General features: G+C 38.0%; 1 protein-coding gene across 1 annotated transcript in view; it reads left to right on the top strand.

Annotated features, from left to right (window-relative positions):
- The window catches only part of CSMD1 (CUB and Sushi multiple domains 1), a 2,070,704-nt gene that overhangs the window by 376,108 nt on the left and 1,676,039 nt on the right, over positions 1 to 18,557 (top strand). Inside the window, exon 2 of the mRNA XM_070781602.1 lies at positions 16,779 to 16,995. Coding sequence (XP_070637703.1) covers positions 16,779 to 16,995 — 217 coding nt within the window. The remainder of the gene's footprint in view (positions 1 to 16,778; positions 16,996 to 18,557) is intronic.

Below are 18,557 nucleotides of genomic sequence, written 5' to 3'. Positions count from 1 at the left end.
AGAAATTCCAAAAGATTTCGGAGCTCTTTGCCAGAGAGGACAAAGACCAAATAAATATTTCTTATTGTTAATCAATCACAGCAATAAATATTTAGACCTTGAACACTAAATAAGCTATGCTATTTTTCCTCTCTAAGGCAAGTAGGAAGAAGAGTGAACCAAGTATGGGTTATCCTGCAACCTGCATGGGGAAGCCTAAACTCACCCATTCCTGACTCTGAGCCTTTACTTTAGTTTTGTTTTTCAGTAACTCAGTCATATCTGACTCTTTGTGACCCCATGGACTGTAGCACACCAGGCATCCCTGTCCTTCACTATCCCCTGGAGTTTTTTCAAACTCAATTCTATTGAGTCAATGATGCCATCCAATCATCTCATCCTTTGTTGCCCCCTTCTCTTCCTTTTTTTTTTTTTTTTAACTTAAAAAATTATTTTATTTATTTCAATTGGAGGCTAATTACTTTATAATTTTGTAGTGGTTTTTGCCATACATTGACATGGATCAGCCATGGATGTACATGTGTCCCCCATCCTGAACCCCCCTCCCACCACCCTCCTCATCCCATCTCTCAGGGTTGTCCTAGTGCACTGGCTTTGAGTGCCCTGTTTCATACATCGAACTTGGACTAGTGATCTATTTCACATCTGCTAATATGCATGTTTCAATACTACTCTCTCAAATCATCCCACCATTGCCTTTCCCCACAGAGTCCCAAAGTCTCTTCCTTATATCTATGTCTCTTTTGCTGTCTCGCATATAGGGTCATTGTTACCATCTTTCTAAATTCCACATATATGCATTGATATACTGTATTGGTGTTTTTCTTTCTGACTTACTTCACTATGTTTAATAGGCTCCAGTTTCATCCACCTTATTAGAACTGATTCAAATGTGTTCTTTTTAATAGCTGAGTAATATTCCATTGTGCATATGTTCCACGGCTTTCTTATCCATTCGTCTGCCCATGGACATCTAGGTTGTTTCCATGTCCTAGCTATTATAAACAGTTCTGCAGTGAACAGTGGGGTACATGTGTCTCTTTCAATTCTAATTAACTTGGTGTGTATGCCCTGCAGTGCGATTGCTGGGTCAGATGGCAGTTCTTTTTCCCGTTTTTTAAGGAATCTCCACACTGTTCTCCATAGTGGCTGTACTAGTTTGCATTCCCACCAACAGTGCAAGAGGATTCCCTTTTCTCCACACCCTCTCCAGTGTTTATTGCTTGTAGACTTTTTGATAGCTGCCATTCTGACTGGTGTGAGATGGTACCTCATTGTGGTTTTGATTTGCATTTCTCTGATAATGAGTGATATTGAGGATCTTTTCATGTGTTTGTTAGCCATCTGTATGTCTTCTTTGGAAAAATTTCTGTTTACTTCTTTGGCCCATTTTTTGATTGGGTCATTTATTTTTCTGATATTGAGCTGCATTAGCTGCTTGTATATTTTTGAGATTAATTCTTTGACAATTGGTTCGTTTGCTATTATTTTCCCACACTCTGAAGACTGTCTTTTCACCTTGCTTATAGTTTCCTTCATTATGCAAAAACTTTTAAGGTTAATTAGGTCCCATTTGTTTATTTTTGCTTTTATTTCCATTATGCTGGAAGGTGGTTTATAGAGGATCTTGCTATGATTTATGGCAGAAAGTGTTTTGCCTATGTTTTCCTCTAGGAGTTTTATAGTTTCTGGCCTTACATTTAGATATTTAATCCATTTTGAGTTTATTTTTGTGTATGGTATTAGAAAGTGTACTAGTTTCATTCTTTTACAGGTTGTTGACCAGTTTTCCCAGCACCACTTTTTAAAGAGATTGTTTTTTCTCCATTGTATATTCTTTTCTCCCTTGTCAAAGATAAGGTGTCCATAGGTGTGTGGATTTATCTCTGGGCTTTCTATTTTGTTCCATTGATCTATATTTCTGTCTGTGCCAGGACCATACTGTCTTGATGACTGTAGCTTTGTAGTATAGTCTAAAGTCAGGAAGGCTGATTTCTCCAGTTCCATTCTTCTTTCTAAAGATTCCTTTGGCTATTTGAGTTTTTTGTGTTTTTTTTTTTTTTTTTTTGTATTTCCATACAAATTGTGACATTATTTCTTCTAGTTCTGTGAAAAATACCGTTGGTAGCTTGATAGGGATTGCATTGAATCTATAGATTCCTTTGGGTAGTAAACACATTTTCACTATATTGATTCTTCAGATACATGGACACGGTATATTTCTCCATCCTTTTGTGTCCTCTTTTATTTCTTTCATGAGTGTTTTATAGTTTTCTATGTATAGGTCTTTTGTTTCTTTGGGTAGATTTATTCCTAAGTATTTTATTCTTTTTGTTGCAGTGGTGAATGGAATTCTTTCCTTAATTTTTCTGTTTTCTCATTGTTAATGTATAGGAATGCAAGGCATTTCTGTGTATTAATTTTATATCTTGCAACTTTACTATATTCATTGGTTAGCTCTAGTAATTTTCTGGTGAAGACTTTAGGGTTTTCTATGTAGAGGATCATGTCATCTGCAAACAGTAAGAGTTTTACTTCTTTTCCAATCTGGATTCCTTTTATTTCTTTTTCTTCTCTGATTGATGTGCCTAAGACTTACAAAACTATGTTAAATAGTAGTGGTGAGAGTGGGCACCCTTGTCTTGTTCCTGAATTTAGGGGAAATGCTTTCAGTTTTTCACCATTGAGGATAATGTTTGCTGTGGTTTTACCATATATGGCTTTTTTTTTTTTTTTTTTTTTTATGTTGAGGTATGTTTCTTCTATGCCTGCTTTCTGAAGGGTTTTTATCATAAATGGATGTTGAATTTTGTCAAATGCTTTCTCTGCATCTATTGAGATAATCATATGGATTTTATCTTTCAATTTGTTAATGTGGTGTATCACATTGATTTTGATTTGTGAATATTGAAGCATCCTTACATCCCTGAGATAAAGCCCACTTGATCATGATATATGATCTTTTTAATATGTTGTTGGATTCTGTATACTAGAATTTTTTTGAGGATTTTTGCATCTATGTTCATCAGTGATATTGGCCTGTAGTTTTCTTTTTTTGTGGCATCTTTGGTTTTGGTGTTAGGGTGATGTTGGCCTCATAGAATGAGTTTGGGAGTTTACCTTCCTCTGCACTTTTCTGGAAGAGTTTGAGTAGGATAGGTGTTAGCCTTTCTCTAAATTTTTGGTAGAATTCACCTGTGAATCAATCTGGTCCTGGGCTTTTGTTTGTTGGGAGATTTTTGATTACAGTTCTGATTTCTGTGCTTGGATTGAGTCTGTTAAGATTTTCTGTTTCTTCCTGGTTCAATTTTGGAAGGTTATATTTTTCTAAAAATTTGTCCATTTCTTCCAAGTTGTCCATTTTATTGGCATATAGTTGCTGTTAGTAATCTTTTATGAGCCTTTGCATTTCTGGGTTGTCTGTTGTGATTTCTCCATTTTCATTTCTAATTTTGTTGATTTTTCCTGCTTTTACTGAATCCCATAGGTTTTGGATTGTTGTGTTTTAATTTTCATTTGTTTCTGTGCATATTTTTATTTCTTCTGTGATTTGTTGGTTATTTAGAAATGTGTTGTATTAGCCCCCATATGTTTGTATTTTTGATAGTGTTTTTTTTTTTTTCTCTTGTAGTTGACATCTAATCTTAACACATTGTCATCAGAAAAGATTCTTGAAATTATTTCAAGTTTTTATTTTTTTTAAATTTTCCAAGGCTAGATTTATGGCCCAGGATATGATCTATCCTTGTGAATATTCCATGTGCACTTGAGAAAAAAGTGAAATTCATTGCTTTGGGGTGAAATGTCCTATAGATGTCAATTAGGTCTAACTGGCCCATCGTATCTTTTAAAGTGTTTGTTTCCTTGCTAATTTTCTGTTTGCTTGATCTACCCATAGGTGTGAGTGGGGTATTAAAGTCTCTCACTATTATTGTGTTACTGTTAATTTCCCCTTTCAAACTTGCTAGCATTTGGTTTACATATTATAATGCTCCTATGTTGGGTGCACATATATTTATAATTTTTATATCTTCTTAGACTGATCCTTTCATCATTATGTAGTGCACTTCTTTGTCTCTTTTTATGGCCTTTATTTCAAAGTCTATTTTATCCTGGTTTCTTTTGGTCTCCATTTGCTTGAAATATCTTTTTCCAGCCCTTTACTTTCAGTCTATATATATCCCTTGGTTTGAGGTGGGTCTCTTGTAGACAGCATATATAGGGGTATTGTTTTTGTATCCATTCAGCCAGTAATTGTCATTTGGTTGGGGCATTCAATCATTTACATTTAAGGTAATTATTGATAAATATGATCCCATTGCCATTTACTTTGTTGTTTTGGGTTTGAGTTTATACACATTTTCTGTGTTTCCTGTATAGAGAAGATCCTTTAGCATTTGTTGAAGAGCTGGTTTGGTGGTGCTGAATTCTCTCAGCTTTTGCTTGAGACACTGTTTCCACTGTTTCCCCATCTATTTCCCATGAAGTGATGGGACCAGATGCCATGATCTTAGTTTTCTTAAAGTTGAGTTGTTTTTTTTTTTTCCAATTAAAGCGAATGTTGATTTTTAAGCCAATTTTTTCACTCTCCTCTTTCACTTTCATCAAGAAGCTCTTTACTTCTTCTTTGCATTATGCCATAAGGGTAGTGTTATCTGCACATCTGAGGTTATTGATATTTATCCCAGCAATCTTGATTCCAGCTTGGCCTTGAAGTGAAAAATGAAACAGGCAAAGGCGAACAGTTTTGAAAAGAGAACACACTGGTCATAGCAAATATCCACTTCCAACAACACAAGAGAAGATTCTACACATGGACATCATCTTTCCTTAGTGGAGCCTGTTATTTCTTCAAGCATCTTCCTTCTGTGTCATCCAGTAAATCCCACCAAATAAACAGGAAGACACCCATAGAGGGGAGGCCCCTTCTTTTGCTGGGGCTGCTCCTGAATTTCTTCAAAATTTAATTGCTCTTAACAGCTATATTTTCAACTGGATGAGATTCCTGTAGCCTCATTTTATTCTTTGTTATTGTGGGACTTGGACCAGCATGGGTGCAGATCATTTGATTATTGAACATGATTATCTTGTCAGATCACACTAATTTGAGAATGTTAATATGTGTATACATTTAGAGAGTGATATAATCGTTATATTATCTGTCAATTTCCCCAGCAAGGATCTCATAGGCAGTGTTTCATCATGCAGATAACTGGTACTAACTTTGTTTCACAAATATAGTGGTCTGATATGGAAGAAGCTTAAAAAAAAAAAAAAATTCCAGAACTTGTAATGTGAATTTCCCGAAGTTGCATGTTTTCCTCTCTTTTCTTTCTTTTTCCTTTTTTTTTTTTTTTTTAGGGAGGGGCTATGCTCTATCTTTTGGGCCTTGCCAGGTAGCCCAGTACTAAAGAATCCACTTGCCAATGCAGGAGACACAAGAGACATCTCACCCTCTCCTCCCCTCTCCAAATGTATATAAGTCTATTCTCTATGTCTGTTTCTCCATTCAGTTCAGTTCAGTTCAGTTCAGTTGCTCAGTCGTGTCCAACTCTTGCGACCCCATGAACTACAGCACGCCAGGCCTCCCTGTCTATCACCAACTCCCGGAGTTCACTCAAACTCACATCCATTGAGTCGGTGATGCCATCCAGCCATCTCATCCTCTGTCCCCTTCTCCTCCTGCCCCCAATCCCTCCCAGCATCAGAGTCTTTTCCAATGAGTCAACTCTTCACATGAGGTGGCCAGAGTACTGGAGTTTCAGCTTTAGCATCATTCCTTCCAAAGAACACCAAGAACTGATCTCCTTCATAATGGACTGGTTGGATCTCCTTGCAGTCCAAGGGACTCTCAAGAGTCTTCTCCAACACCACAGTTCAAAAGCATCAATTCTTCGGCGCTCAGCTTTCTTCACAGTCCAACTCTCACACCGATACATGACTACTGGAAAAACCATAGCCTTGACTAGGCAGACCTTCGTTGGCAAAGTAGTGTCTCTGCTTTTTAATATGCTACCTAGGTTGGTCATAATTTTCCTTCCAAGGAGTAAGCGTCTTTTAATTTCATGGCTGAAGTCATCATCTCCATTGCTGTCCTGTAAATATATTATTCAGTACCATTTTTCAAGATTCCCTGTATATGTGTTAGAATATGATATTTACCTTTCTTTTTCTGACTCACTTCACTCTATCATAGATTCTAGGTTCATTCACCTCATCAGAACTGGCTCATTTCTGATAGTAGTATTCTATTGTGTATATGTGTAACAATTTCTTTATCCATTTATCTGTTGATGGACATCTACATTGCTTCCATGTTTCAGCTACAGTAATTAGTCCTTCAGTGAATAATGGGATACATGTGTACTTTTCAGTTTTGGTTTCCTCAGGGTATATGCCTAGGAGTAGAATTGCTGGGTCATATGGTGGTTTTATTCCTAGTTTTTTAAGAAACCTCCATACAATCTTCCATGGTGGCTGTATCAATTTATATTCCCACCAACAGTGCAAGAGTGTTCCCTTTTATCCATACCCTCTCCAGCATTTATTGTTTGCAGACTTTTTGATTATGGCAATTCTGACCAGTGTGGGGTGATATCTCATTGTGGTTTTAATTTGAATTTTTGTTATAATGAGAGTCCCCTGGACTGCAAGTAGGTCCAACCAGTCCATCCTAAAGGAGATCAGTCCTAGGTGTTCATTGGAAGAATGGATGCTAAAGCTGAAAATCCAATACTTTGGCCACCTCATGCGAAGAGTTGACTCATTGGAAAAGACCCTGATGCTGGGAGGGATTGCAGGCAGGAGGAGAAGGGGACGACAGAGGATGAGGTTGTTGGATGGCATCACGATTCGATGGACATGAGTTTGAGTAAACTCCAGGAGTTGGTGATTGACAGGGAGGCCTGGAGTACTGCGATTCATGGGGTCACAAAGAGTCGGACACGACTGAGTGACTGAACTGAACTGAACTGAATGATGAGCGATGCTGAGCATCTTTTCATGTGTTTGTTCGCCATGTCTTCTTCAGAGAAGTGTCTGTTCAGGTCTTTGTCCCACTTTTTGATTGGGTTGTTTGTTTTCCTGGCATTGAGTTGTATGAGCTGCTTGTATATTTTGGAAATTAATCCTTTAGCAGTTGTTTCATTTGCTATTGTTTTCTCCCATTCTGAGGGCTGTATTTTTACCTTGCTTATAGTTTCGTTTGCTGTGTAAAAACGTTTAAGTTTAATCAGGTCCCACTTGTTTACATTTGTTTTTATTTCCATTACTATAGGAGCTGGGTCATAGAGGATCATGCTTTGGTTTATGTCCTTGAGTGTTCTACCTATGTTTTCCTCTATGAGTTTTATTGTTTCTGGCCTTACATGTAGGCCTTTAATCCATTTTGAGCTTATCTTTATGTATGGTGTAAGGAAGTGCTCTAATTTCACTCTTTTACATAGCTGTCCAGTTTTCCCAGCACTATTTATTGAAGAGGCCATCTTTGCCCCATTGTATGTTCTTGCATTCTTTGTCAAAAATAAGGTACCCATATGTGCATGTGTTTATTTCTGGGCTTTCTATCTTGGTCCATTGGTCTATATTTCTGTTTTTGTGCCAGAAACATACTGGTTTGATGACTGTAGCTTTGTAGTATAATCTGAAGTCAGGAAGGTTGATTTCTCCAGCTCCATTTTCTTTCTCAAGACTGCTTTCACTCTTTGGGGTCTTTTATGTTTCAATATGAACTGTGAAATTTTTTGTTCTAGTTATGAGAAAAATCTGATTTGTAATTTGATATGGATCACTTTGAATCTGTCAACTGCATTTGGTAGTATAGTCATTTTCACAACATTGTTTGTTCCTACGCAGGAACATGGAATATCTCTCCGTTTGTATCATCTTTTATTTTTCATTCAGTTCAGTACAGTTCAGTCACTCAGTTGTGTCTGACTCTTTGCAACCCCATAAACCACAGCATGGCAAGGTTCCTGTCCATCACCAACTCCCAGAGTTTACCCAAACTCATGTCCATTGGTCAGTGATGTCATCTAACCATCTCATCCTCTGTCGTCCCCATCTCCTCCTGCCCTCAATCTTTCCCAACATCAGGGCCTTTTCAAATGAGTCAACTCTTCACATCAGGTGGCCAAAATATTGGAATGTCAGCTTCAACATCAGTCCTTCCAATCACTCAGGAGTGATTTCCTTAGGATGAACTGGTTGGCTCTCCTTGCAGTCCAAGGGACTCTCAAGAGTCTTTTCCAACACCACAGTTCAAAAGCATCAATTCTTTGGCACTCAGCTTTCTTTGTAGTCCAACTCTCACATCCATACATGACCACTGGAAAAACTGTAGCCTTGACTGGATGAACCTTTGTTGACAAAGTAATGTCTCTGTTTTTTAATATGCTGTCTAGGTTGGTCATAACTTTCCTTCTAAGGAGTAAGCGTCTTTTAATTTCATGGCTGCAGTCACCATCTGCAGTGATTTTGGAGCCCCAAAAAATAAAGTCTGACACTGTTTCCACTGTTTCCCCATCTATTTGCCATGAAGTAATGGGACCCGATGCCATGATCTTAGTTTTATGAATGTTGAGCTTCAAGCCAACTTTTTCACTCTCTTTTTTCACTTTCATCAAGAGGCTCTTTAGTTCTTCTTCACTTTCTGCCATAAGGGTGTTGTCATCTGCATATCTGAGGTTATTGATATTTCTCCTGCAAATCTTGATTCCAGCTTGTGCTTCCTCTAGCCCAGCGCTTCTCATGATTTACTCTGTATATAAGTTAAACAAGCAGGGTGACAGTATACAGCCTTGATGTACTCCTTTTCCTATTTGGAACCAGTCTGTTGTTCCATGTCCAGTTCTAACTGTTGCTTTCTGATCTGCATAGAGGTCAAGAGGCAGGTCAGGTTGTCTGGTATTCCCATCTCTTTCAGAATTTTCCACAGTTTATTTTGATCCACACAGTCAAAGGCTTTGGCATAGTCAATAAAGCAGAAATAGATGTTTTCTGGAACTCTCTTGCTTTTTTGATGATCCAGTGAATGTTGGCAATTTGATCTCTGGTTCCTCTGCCTTTTCTAAAACCAGCTTGAACATCTGGAAGTTCATGGTTCACATATTGCTGAAGCCTGCCTTGGAGAATTTTGTGCATTACTATACTAGCATGTGAGATGAATGCAATTGTGTGGTAGTTCGAGCATTCTTTGGCATTGCCTTTCTTTGGGATTGGAATGAAAACTGACTTTTCCAGTCCTGTGGCCACTGCTGAGTTTTCCAAATTTGCTGGCATATTGAGTGCAGCAGTTTCACAGCATCATCTTTTAGAATTTGAAATAGCTCAACTGGAATACCATCACCTCCACTAGCTTTGTTCATCATGATACTTCCTAAGGACCACTTGACTTCACATTCCAGGATGTCTGGCTCTAGGTGAGTGATCATGCCATCTTGATTATATGGGTCATGAAGATCTTTTTTGTATAGTTATTCTGTGTATTCTTGCCACTTCTTCTTAATACTTTCTGCTTCTGTTAGGTCCATACCATTTCTGTCCTTTATTGAGCCCATCTTTGCATGAAATATTCCCTTAGTATCTCTAATTTTCTTGAAGAGATCGCTAGTCTTTCCTTTTCTATTGTTTTCCTCTATTTCTCTGCATTGATCGCTGAGGAAGGCTTTCTTATCTCTCCTTGCGATTCTTTAGAACTCTGCATTCAAATGGGTATATCTTTCCTTTTCTCTTTTGCTTTTCACTTTTCTTCTTTTCACAGTTATTTGTAAGGCCTCCTCAGACAGCCATTTTGCTTTTTTACATTTCTTTTTCATTTTGTCTTGTAATTTTCTGTGTACAGTTATTTTGTCTTGTTAGTAAATTTTATTCCTAGATTTTCAGTTCTTTTCGTTGCAATGGTGAATGGGATTGATTCCTTAATTTTTATTTCTCATTTTTCATTGTTAGTATATAGAAAAGCAAGTGATTTCTGTGTATTGATTTTGTATCATGCAAATTTTCTAAATTCACTGACTAGCTCTAGTAATTTTCTGATACTATCTTTAGGGTTTTCTATGTACAGTATCATGTCATCTGCAAACAATGAATGCTTTACTTCTTTTCCGATCTGGATTTCATTTCTTTTTCTTCTCTGATTGCTATAGCTAGGACTTCCAGAACCATGTTGAATAATAGTGGTGAAAGTGGACACTCTTGTCTTGTTCCTGATCTTATGGGTAATGCTTTCAGCTTTTCACCTTTGAGAGTAATATTTACTGTAGGCTTATCATATATGACCTTTAGTATGTTGAGGTAGGTTCCTTCTGTGTCCATGTTTTGAAGACTTTTAATCATAAATGGGTACTGGATTTTGATAAAGGCTTTTTCTGCATCTATTGAGATTATCATATGATTTTAATCTTTCAATTTGATAATATGGTATATCACATTGTTTGACTTGATTATACTGAAGAATCCTTGCATCCCTGGAATAAACCCAACTTGATCATGGTGTATGAGCTTTTTGTTGTGATGCTGAATTCTGTTTGCTAAAATTTTTTGAGGATTTTTGCAACTATGTTCTTCAGTGATATTGGCCTGTGGTTTTCACTTTTTGTGTTGTCTTTGTCTTGTTTTGGTATCAGGGTGATGGTGTGCTCATAGAATGAGTTTGGAAGTGTTCCTTCATCTGAAATTTTTTGAAAGAGTTTCAGAAGGATAGGCATTATCTCTTCTCTAAACGTTTGATAGAATTCTCCTGTGAAGCCATCTGGTTGTAGGCTTTGTTTATTGGGAGATTTTTTTTATCACAGCTTCAATTTCAGTGCTTGTAACTGAGTTGTACTTAATTTCTATTTCTTCCTGGTTCAGTCTTGGATGATTGAACTTTTCTAAGAATCTGTCCATTTCTTCCAGGTTATCCATTTTATTGCCATGTAGTTGTTCATGATAGTTTCTTATAATCCTCTGTATTTATGCATTGTCTATGTAACCTCTCCTTTTTCATTTCTAATTTTGTTGATTTGAATCTACTCTCTTTTTCTGCATGAGTCTGGCTAAGGATTTGTCAATTTTGTTTATCTTCTCAGAGAAGCAGATTTTAGTTTTATTAATCTTTACTATTGTTTCTTTGATTTTACTTTTTTTTTTTTTTGATCACATCTTTATGATTTCTTTCCTTCTGCCATTTTTTCCCCTTGTTTTCCAGTTGTTTTAGGTGTAAAGTTAGGTTGTCTATTTTTTTTTTCTTGTTTCTTGAGGTAGGGTTATATTGCTATAAACTTCCCTCTTAGAACCACTTTTGCTGCACCCCATAGTTTTTGACTTGTCCTGTTTTCAATGTCATTTGTTTCTAGATTTTTTTGATTTCCCTTTTGATTTCTTCAATAACTTGTTGGCTATTTAGAAATGTGTTTTTTAATCTCCATATGTTTGTGCTGCTTATAGTTTTTTTTTTTTTTTTTTCCTTGTAGTTGATACCTAGTCTCATAGTGTTGTGGTCAGAGAAGATGTTTGATACAATTTCAATTTTCTTAAATTTACTGAGGTTTGATTTTTGACCCAAGACATGGTCTATCCTGGAGAATGTTCCATATGCACTTGAGAAAAAAGTGTGTTCTTCTGCATTTGGATGGAATGTCCTGAAGATATCAATGAGATCCATCTCATCTAATGTATTATATAAAAGTTGTGTTGCCTTATTAATTTTCTATTTTGATGATCTGTCCATTGGTGCCAGTTGGTTTTTAAAATCTACTATTATTATGTTAGTGGCAATTTCTTCTTTTATGTCTCTTGGTGTTTGTCTTATGTATTGGGTGCTCCTATGTTGGGTGCAGAGATATTTACAATTGTTTTGTCTTTCTCTTGGATCAATCCCTTGATCATTATGTAGTATCCTTCCTTATATCTTATAATCTTCTTTATTTTAAGGTCTATTTTGTCTGATATGAGGATTGCTACTGCAGATTTTTTTTGCTTCCCGTTTGCTTGGAATATGTTTTGCCATCCTGTCATTTTCAGTCTAAATGTGCCTTTAGGTCCAAAGTGGGTTTCTTGTAGACAGCATATATATGGGCCTTGTTTTTGTATCCATTCAGCCAGTCTGTGTCTTTTGGTTGGAGCATTTAATCCATTTACATTTAAAGTGATTTTATATATATATATATATATATATATATATATATATATATATATATATATACACACACACACACACACACACACACACATATGTTCCTATTGCCATTTTCTTAATTGTTTGGGGTTGTTTAGGTCTAGATCTTTTTTCTTCTCTTGTATTTCTTGACTATATGAGTCCCTTTAACATTTGTTGTAAAGCTGGTTTGGTGGTACTGAATCCTCTTAACTTTCGCTTTTCTGAAAAACTTTTTATTTCTCCATCAATTTTGAATGAGATCCTTGCTGGGTACTGTGATCTTGGTTGTAGATTTTTCCCTTTTAGTGATTTAAATATATCCTGACATTCTCTTCTGGCTTGCAGAGTTTCTACTGAAAGATCAGCTGTTAAGCATATGGGGTTTTCCTTGTATGTTACTTTTTGCTTCTCCCGTGCTGATTTTAGTATTGCTTTGCATTCAGTCTTTGTTAGTTTGATTAACATGTATCTTAGTATTTTTCTCCTTGAGTTTATCCTGTATGGGACTCTTTGTGCCTCTTGGACTTGATTGACTATTTCCTGTTCCAGGAAGGGAAAATTTTAAACTACAATCTCTTCCAAAATTTCTCACACACTTTCTTTTTCTCTTCTTCTTCTGGGACCTCTATAATTCAAATGTTTGTGAGTTTGATATTGTCCCAGAGGTCTCTGAGACTATTCTCCGTTCTTTTCATTCTTTTTATTTTCTCCTGCTCTTAGAAGTTATTTCTACCATTTTATATTCCAGCTCACTCATTTGTTCTTCTGCTTCAGATATTCTGCTATTGATTACTTCTAGAGTATTTTTAATTTCAGTAATTGTGTTGTTTGTCTCTGTATGTTTATTCTTTAATTCTTCTAGGTCTTTGTTGTGTCTTGCATTTTCTCCATTTTGTTTTCAATGATTTTTATCATCTTTATTGTAAGTATTCTGAATTCTTTTTCAGGTAGTTTGGCTATTTCCTCTTCATTTGTTTGGACTTCTGTGTTTCTAATTTGTTCCTTCACATGTGCAGTCTTTTTCTGCCTTTTCATTATTGTTTTTTACCTTATTGCATTTGAGGTCTCCTTTCCCCAGGCTTCAAGGTTGAATTCATTCTTCCTTTTGGTTTCTGCCCTCCTAAGATTGGCCCTGTGGTTTGTGTAAGCTTCCTATAGAGTGAGATTTGTGCTGAGTTTTTGTTTGTGTGTTTATTTTTCCTCTGATAGTCAAGGCTGAGTGAGGTGGTAATCCTGTCTGCTGATGACTGGGTTTGTATTTTTGTTTGGTTTGTTGTTTAGATGAGGCAATCTGCAGAGGGTGCTACTGGTGGTTGGGGATGCCAAGTCTTGTATTCGAGTGGTTTCCTTTGTGTGAGTTCTCACTATTTGATACTCCCTAGGGTTAATTCTCGGAGAAGGCAATGGCACCCCATTCCAGTACTCTTGCCTGGAAAATCCCATGGACGGAGGAACCTGGTAGGCTGCAGTCCATGGGGTCACGGAGAGTCAGACACGACTGAGCGACTTCACTTTCACTTTTCACTTTCATGCATTGGAGAAGGAAATGGCAACCCACTCCAGTGTTCTTGCCTGGAGAATCCCAGGGACGGGGAAGCCTGGTGGGCTGCTGTCTATGGGGTCGCACAGAGTTGGACATGACTGAAGTGACTTAGCAGCAGCAGAAGCAGGGTTAATTCTCTGGTAGCCTAGGGTCTTGAAGTCCATGCTCCCACTCCAAAGGTTCAGGGCTTGATCTCCAGTCAAGAACAAAGATTCCACAAGTGGTTTTTTATGGTATTGAGATTAAAACAAATATCCAAAAATGAGAAACCAAAGATGAACCCCAGACAAATGGCAGTTACATAACAGGCAAATAATAATTAAAATAATGGCATATACACATATACATATACACCCATGAGCAAAGTCAAAGCAGTCCAACAAAAATAAAGTACAATAGATTGACCTGGTGAACAAAGGAAACCAAAAATTATACCTACCAGAACAAAACTAACTAAAGAACAGACTGGAAAACAAAACTAAAGCAAGGTGCTAATTGGGGAATAAAGCAATGAAAATAAAACTAACAAATATGTTGAGAGTAAAGGAGAGAAAGAAAAGAAAGAAAGAATAGATACGCAAAGTTAAATAGAGGTAGATAAAGATTTTTATACATTAAAGATTAACTGCAAGGGGAAAAGCAAACTAAGGGATAAATGTAGAAAAATAATAATAGGTTTAAAGGCTTTTTTAAAGTGAAAAGAGAGAGAGCGAGAGAGAGGAAAAAAAAAAAAAAAACCTCCCCAGAACTGCAAGAACCCAACAAAGAAGCAGAGGTTTATAACAGCAATAAAAAATGTGATTGTGAAAAGAAAAGAAGAAAACAAAAGAAGTTCAAAAGCTTAATTAGATTTCATAGTTCCAATAAAATCACCAACTACCACAGAGCAGGGAAAAAAGGAAAAAAAAGAAAGAGAAAAGTCCAAAAGATTCTACAGAACAAATTAAAACATTAGAATAATAAATGTTTTTCTTGAGTCACTTTCCCTCCCTGGGAGTCACAGTCCACCTTACCTCCCTAGGATGCCCTCCAGCACTGTGCTGATCTGTGGCTCTGCCCTGGGGGCAGCTCAGATTCTAATCTGGTCCTACTGTGTGTTCTTGCCTCCAATGTCCACAGCTATCAGAACTGGTGCATTTTGTTTTGTGGGAGCTCTCAATGGCCCTATATGCATATTCCATAGACACAGTCTGCCTAGTTGATTGTGTGGATTTAATCTACAACTTGTACAGCTGGTGGGAAGGTTTTGTGTCTTCTTCCTTAGCCACACTGCCCCTGGGTTTAAATTGTGGTTTTATTTCCACTTCTGCATGTGGGGCATCCACTGGGGTTTGCTCCTGAGGGTGCCCTGGATGATTTGGGTTTGCCCCTGTGAGGGCCAGGTGTGGAGGTGGTGCAGCTGCTTGAGTTGCAGGGGTTCTGGCAGCACCAGGTACTCAAGGGAGTTGGTGGCTAGGACAGAAGGAAATCTAGTGCTCTAGAAGGGTACAGCAACCAATATTGGCCAATACACTGCAGCGTTCTTACCTGGAGAACTCCCCTCCCTGACAGAGAAGCCTGGCCAGCCACAGTCTACAGATCGCAAAAAATCGAACACTACTGAAGCGACCCTGTATGCATAGATGGTAGACTTTTTTTTTTGCTTGTGGCAGTTCTGACCCAGTGAGAGTTGAGCGTGAAGGTGGCACAGCTGCTTGGTTTGCAGGGACCCTGATGGCACCAAGTGTGCAGAGACACGGACTGCCTCTGCCGCAGGAGTTATTGCCCGCTGAGAGTCTATTTTTCGAGCCTCTTGTAGCTGGAGATCAGAAAGCCTGTTTGTCCAGTCTTTTCCATTGCCCCGCCCATTCAGGCATTTAGAGAGCTCCCTTGCCTGGGGTCTTTCTCTGTTGCTCTGCTTGTCAGGCACATAGAGGGAGTCCCACTGGCTAGGGTCCTACTCTGAAGATTGCTGTGTCAGGCACATAATGGGGCACCCTGGATGGCGTCCTACTTTGTAGTTAAATGCATCAGGTGTTTGACAGGCCGGCCTCTCTATTGTTCAACTGCCAATGCTGGCATGTGGGGAGAGGGAGGCTATGGTGATGGCTCCACCCCCTACGCATGACTCAGCAATATCACCTTGCTGCCATGCTGCCTGGCTTTCCTCTACAGGCATTTTTCACCACAGTCTCCTCCCTCAAATCCCCTTGATCCATCCCTCCACAGTCAACACCAGCCCTCACCCTGGGATTGCTCCACAATCCCTAAAATCCAATTCCCAGTCGCTGTGCCTTCCAGGCGACCCTCCTCCCTGTCTGGGGTATTTATGGCTGAGGCAAGGACTGTCTGATTTTCATTCCATTTAGGCTGCCAAAGATCGGCTCTTTCACTTTCAGCCTTAAATGTTCCCCCTCTGACTCAGACAATTGCCCCCACGTGGGGATGGGACCCCTGCTCCAGTTCCCCGACCTGCGGAGAGCAGGTCCAGTCCTAGTAACATTCCTGTTTTTCCCCCTAGTTCCTTCATCCTTCCAAGTTTTGCATGGTTCTATATATTCTTTTCCACTGGTCAGGTACTCCTGTCCACTCTCAGCTGGTGTTCTGCCTGCACTTCTGTGTCTAAAGGTGTATTCTGGATGTATCCATAGAGATAGAGGTACTCCATGCCCACCTACTCCTCTGCCATCTTATTCTCTGTTGTTATCCCACTCTAGTATTCTTGTCTGGGAAATTTCCATGGATAGATGGGCCTGGTGGGTTACAGTCCATGGAGTTGCAAAGAGTTGGGGCATGACTGAGCACACACACATTCTCTATTTTTTAACACTAGAGAATATTGCTGTAATTTATCACTCAGCATTTGTGCATGAAGGATCACACAATAAATCATTATGAAGACAGGCCAGAAAGTTCCCTGAGGTCTAGTGTTTAGGATTCTGGACTTCACTGCCATGGCCCAGGTTCAATCCCTGATTGGGGAACTGAGATCCTCCAAACCAGACACCATGACCCCCCCACCCAAAAAAAAATGGCCATAATGGCTGGAAAATTTTACAAAGAATACCTTAAAGACAGGCCAAGCTCATATGCTTTCTGATGTGTGTTCTTTTCCAGGTCAGAACTGCGGGGGCTTAGTTCAGGGTCCCAATGGCACCATCGAGAGCCCAGGGTTCCCCCATGGCTACCCCAACTACGCCAACTGCACCTGGATCATTATCACGGGGGAGCGCAATCGGATACAGCTGTCCTTCCACACCTTTGCTCTGGAAGAGGACTTCGATATTCTGTCAGTGTATGATGGACAGCTCCAACAGGGCAATCTGAAAGTGAGGTAAGGTGTCGGCTCTTCCTGTTACAGACCAGGTGGCACGGTTTGACATACTCAGATTCTGAAACTTCATTGGGGTTAGAATTTGAATTTATGATCAGAAAGTAACGTCTTAGTTACTACAAAGAAAAAGTAAAGATTGAGGATGTGTGCACCATGTTTTCAATCCCTAAAAGCACAACCTCTTACTGAAAGCAATCACTGACTTCATTAATTGATACCAAATTGTTCAAGATGGATAAAACAGTGTTGCCAAGGTAATTTAACTACAGTTACAATACACCATTGTTTTTAAGCAACTGTGGGTTTGAGAGAAAAGGCACAAAGGTACATGTCTGAGTACAATTTAGAGAACAACAAAAGGAACCTTGATATTGTCATAGAATATATTCACTACAAAGGACATAGGAGGTGGGTGGGATAAAAGCATGAAAAATATTGTGCTCTGGAAAAATTTTGGTTTGTACCATCATAATATATCCCATTGCTCATTAGCATTCTCTTTTGATATATGATTTTTTACCATGAAGAAAGAACAATATTTGCTAGGATGATTGTAAGTTATATTTTTAATTTATCACCAAGATTGTACCTGTACAATATATCCATCTTTTTTTTTTTTTAATTTTGGCTAAGGGATAAAAAAGACATTGGAATATCTTAATATATTAATACATATATAACATGAATGTATATGAATATCAATGTATTAACTAGATAGTCAATGTGTTAAAAATAGATTATGACTATATTTCAAAATATTCTAATTGCATTTCTTTATGCATTTTCAGATATAAAACACCTTATAGATTTTTTTCTGTACCATCTTCAGTGTTACTGTCTGGTTTTCCAGTTGTCCTTTCTGAGACTTACTGCATATGGCTACCTCCTTTATGGACTCCTTAGCCAAGCTTGCTTTCTTCTTGTCAAGGATGCATGGGCCAGTGTGTTTGGACAAAGTATCTACATAGACAGTACTTGTTAATTTGATGCAAGATTTCTTAATCTCTCTGATGCTCTTCTGTTAGTTATTTACTAGTTTTTATTCCACATAAATGATTCTACTAGGGAATAGTGCTATTTTGTAATAACAGAGAGAATTGTAATAAAAATTCCAAAGAGTTGTGACAAAAAATAGATAATCCAGTTAACTCAAATATTAAGGCATATAACTCTGTGTTAAAAGTAATTCTTTCTCTTTTGATGATAACAAAGCCTATTGCATGTGAAAGTAAAAAAAAAAAATTTTTTTTTTCTGTGAGGAAGAGTGCCCAGCTTCTGCATAGTAACTTTCCCAGGAGTGGTCTCAGATGCAGCCAGATTGATCTTCTGTTGGATGTGGTTTTTAATTTACTGTCCAGCTGAAAGCACTCCTGTTCTGAGGGAAAAACTACAAATGATCTTCAAATCTATTATTTTAAAATATCCAAAGTCATTTTTATTCGCCCTGTAGGTTCAGGCATTATTTGGGGTTGGGAGAGCAGTTTCCTAAGTAGTTACATAATTACATAAACTTCTGTTGCTTATAAAACAAACAGCAAAAAAAAAAAAAAAAAAAAAAATCA

The sequence above is a fragment of the Bos indicus genome, chromosome 27 (genome assembly GCF_029378745.1).
Source record: "Bos indicus isolate NIAB-ARS_2022 breed Sahiwal x Tharparkar chromosome 27, NIAB-ARS_B.indTharparkar_mat_pri_1.0, whole genome shotgun sequence".
Classification (NCBI taxonomy): Eukaryota; Metazoa; Chordata; class Mammalia; order Artiodactyla; family Bovidae; genus Bos; species Bos indicus.
This window is presented reverse-complemented; position numbering and strand designations above follow the sequence as displayed.